This window comes from Aplysia californica, unplaced genomic scaffold (assembly GCF_000002075.1).
Source record: "Aplysia californica isolate F4 #8 unplaced genomic scaffold, AplCal3.0 scaffold00429, whole genome shotgun sequence".
In the NCBI taxonomy this organism is placed as follows: domain Eukaryota; kingdom Metazoa; phylum Mollusca; class Gastropoda; order Aplysiida; family Aplysiidae; genus Aplysia; species Aplysia californica.
This window is the reverse complement of record NW_004797699.1, coordinates 494,640-496,952: the sequence shown is the minus strand read 5'-3', so window position 1 is coordinate 496,952 and position 2,313 is coordinate 494,640. Positions and strand designations below refer to the sequence as shown.

At 36.4% G+C, this 2,313-nt stretch overlaps 1 protein-coding gene across 1 annotated transcript in view; it reads left to right on the top strand.

The window, feature by feature from the left end:
- The window catches only part of LOC106012605 (hematopoietic prostaglandin D synthase), a gene marked incomplete at its 3' end in the record, with an annotated part of 7,710 nt that extends 5,721 nt beyond the window's left edge, over positions 1 to 1,989 (top strand). Inside the window, 1 exon segment of the mRNA XM_013086035.2 lies at positions 1,874 to 1,989. Within this exon segment, the coding sequence (XP_012941489.2) occupies positions 1,874 to 1,989 (116 nt within the window).
- Between the last annotated feature and the right edge of the window lie 324 nt (positions 1,990 to 2,313).

Genomic DNA, 2,313 nt, shown 5'->3' with positions numbered 1-2,313 from the left:
TCTCTCTCTCTCTCTCTCTCTTTCTCTCTCTCTAAGTCTAACACGCACACACACACACGCACACACACACACACCCTCGCACATGTATTTTTTGTTCATTTATACACTTACAATGTTATAATGTTATGCATAAATAATGCAAATGGATGCATTTAGGGATGCATATATGTTATATCCCTGTACATGTATGAAAATACATACTTATTAAGTGCAAATGTGTAAATCTATATCATCATCATCATCATTGCCTTTTTCACCCTGGGTCAGGATATAGGCCATGAACACTCTTCACCTTTCCCTTCCTGGGCTAGTCGCTTGATATCACTCCACGTCTTCCCACTTTTCTGTACATCCATTTCCGTGACTCTTCTCCAGGTTCCACGAGGTCTTCCCCTTGATCTTTTACCCTGTGGGTTCCAATCTAACACTTTTCTTGTTATGCAGCTGCTTGACTTCCTGAGAGTGTGTCCAATCCATCGCCAACGTCTTCTTCCCACCCCATCTCTGACTGGGCTCTGTCTGGTTCTTCTTAATACTTCCTCGTTGGTGATCCTATCAAATCTATATCAACTCTATATAAATGTGTTTTGTGTGTCTGTGTGTGTATGTGTGTGTGTGTAATTGTGTGTGTGTGTGTGTGTGTGTGTGTGTGTGTGTGTGTGTGTGTGTGTGTTTGTCTGTGTTTGTGGGGGGTGCCTTTCAAGGGACAGAATTTAAACATGTCTACTAATGGCCTACTGAGGCCTATTCAAGCACATTTGCAATGAATTTCAAATTACAATCATCATTATCATCATTATCATCATCATTATCATCATCATCATCATCATCATCATCATCATCATCATCATCATCATCATCATCATCATCATCATCATAATCATCATCATCATCCTCATCATCATCATCATCATCATCAATCGATGTATATTAATATTATTTTGTTCAATGCTAGAAAAAGCAGATACATGTAATGAAATAAGTAACTTTCGACCACCCGCTCTTAAATCAATAATCCCAAAGCACCTTTCGGGCATGACCTCACAGCCACCGTCATATATATGTGAGCTCTCTCAAAGGGGAGACCCCGAATGTGCGTACTAGATCAAGTGCATGTTCCAAATTGAGGACTAAAGTTTACTTTTTGTCACATTACTATCACCTGCGACTGAACAGTACCAACGTCGGAAGCAACCGCGTAAATCTATACTTTCCATTTTTATAATAATAACAATGATAATGATCATCTTCATCTTGATGATAATAATAATAATAATAATAATAATAATAATAATAATAACAATAATAATAATAGTAATAATAATAATAATAATAATAACAATAATAATAATAATAATAATAATAATAATAATCATAATAATAATAATAACAATGACAATATATCATAATAGTAGTAATAATAATAATAATAATAATAATAATAATAATAATAATAAAAATAATAGATTGCATTTTTATAACGCTCAATCACACTCAAGTATAAGCTCTGAGGGCTGTTTAAGCAATAATTTTTAAAAAATAGTGAATCACGGTAGCCTAATCTCAAGGACCTCAGAATAAAACCATCTTTCCTATCTTAATCTAGATGTGAGAGTCGGGCAGCGCGCTGCGCAGGTTGACCATGGTTCCGCTGCGAAAGAGGGCTTCTATCAGGCGTGAGTTGCCGCCCATAAAGCAGCCTACATTACTGTATAACCTCCTTGGTCCTAGGCCTACTTTTTTACTTTCTCGTTGTTGTTTCTGTCTGTCTGTCCGTTTCACTTTTTTCCAGCACCAAATGACCTTTATTGTGTCGATGTGTTTGTCTTTATGCAAACAAACATATATTATTATTTGTTTTATCCCTTCAAAGGTCTTCACAGTGACGATCCACTGGAGGCATTAGCCATAGATGAAATCTGCCTGCTGAGGGAAGATTTGTTGATTCAAGAGGTGAAGCATTATCGCGAGAAAGATGAGGCAGAGAAGGTAAGAAATACATGAAATACATGTACTTTGTAATGTTCATAGAAAGAACAAGTCTTTTCTTTTCACGCTGTAAGTTGTTAATATGTGTTGGAAGATGCCACTACATCTTTATTGACCCTTTATTGTTTCTGTTTTTGTGCGTGGTTGGCGGGTGCTCTGATGTTATTTGCTCCTTCTTCGTATCAAACATTGTCGTCCTTATTTCTCCTTCTTTTTTTGTGTTTGTTACTCTCTTGTAACACCTCTAATCTTCGGCACTCATATGACCTAGATCTAAGTGTGTTGCAAGTGCAGTAAAACTCTCACGAAAGCTAAACAAACTTG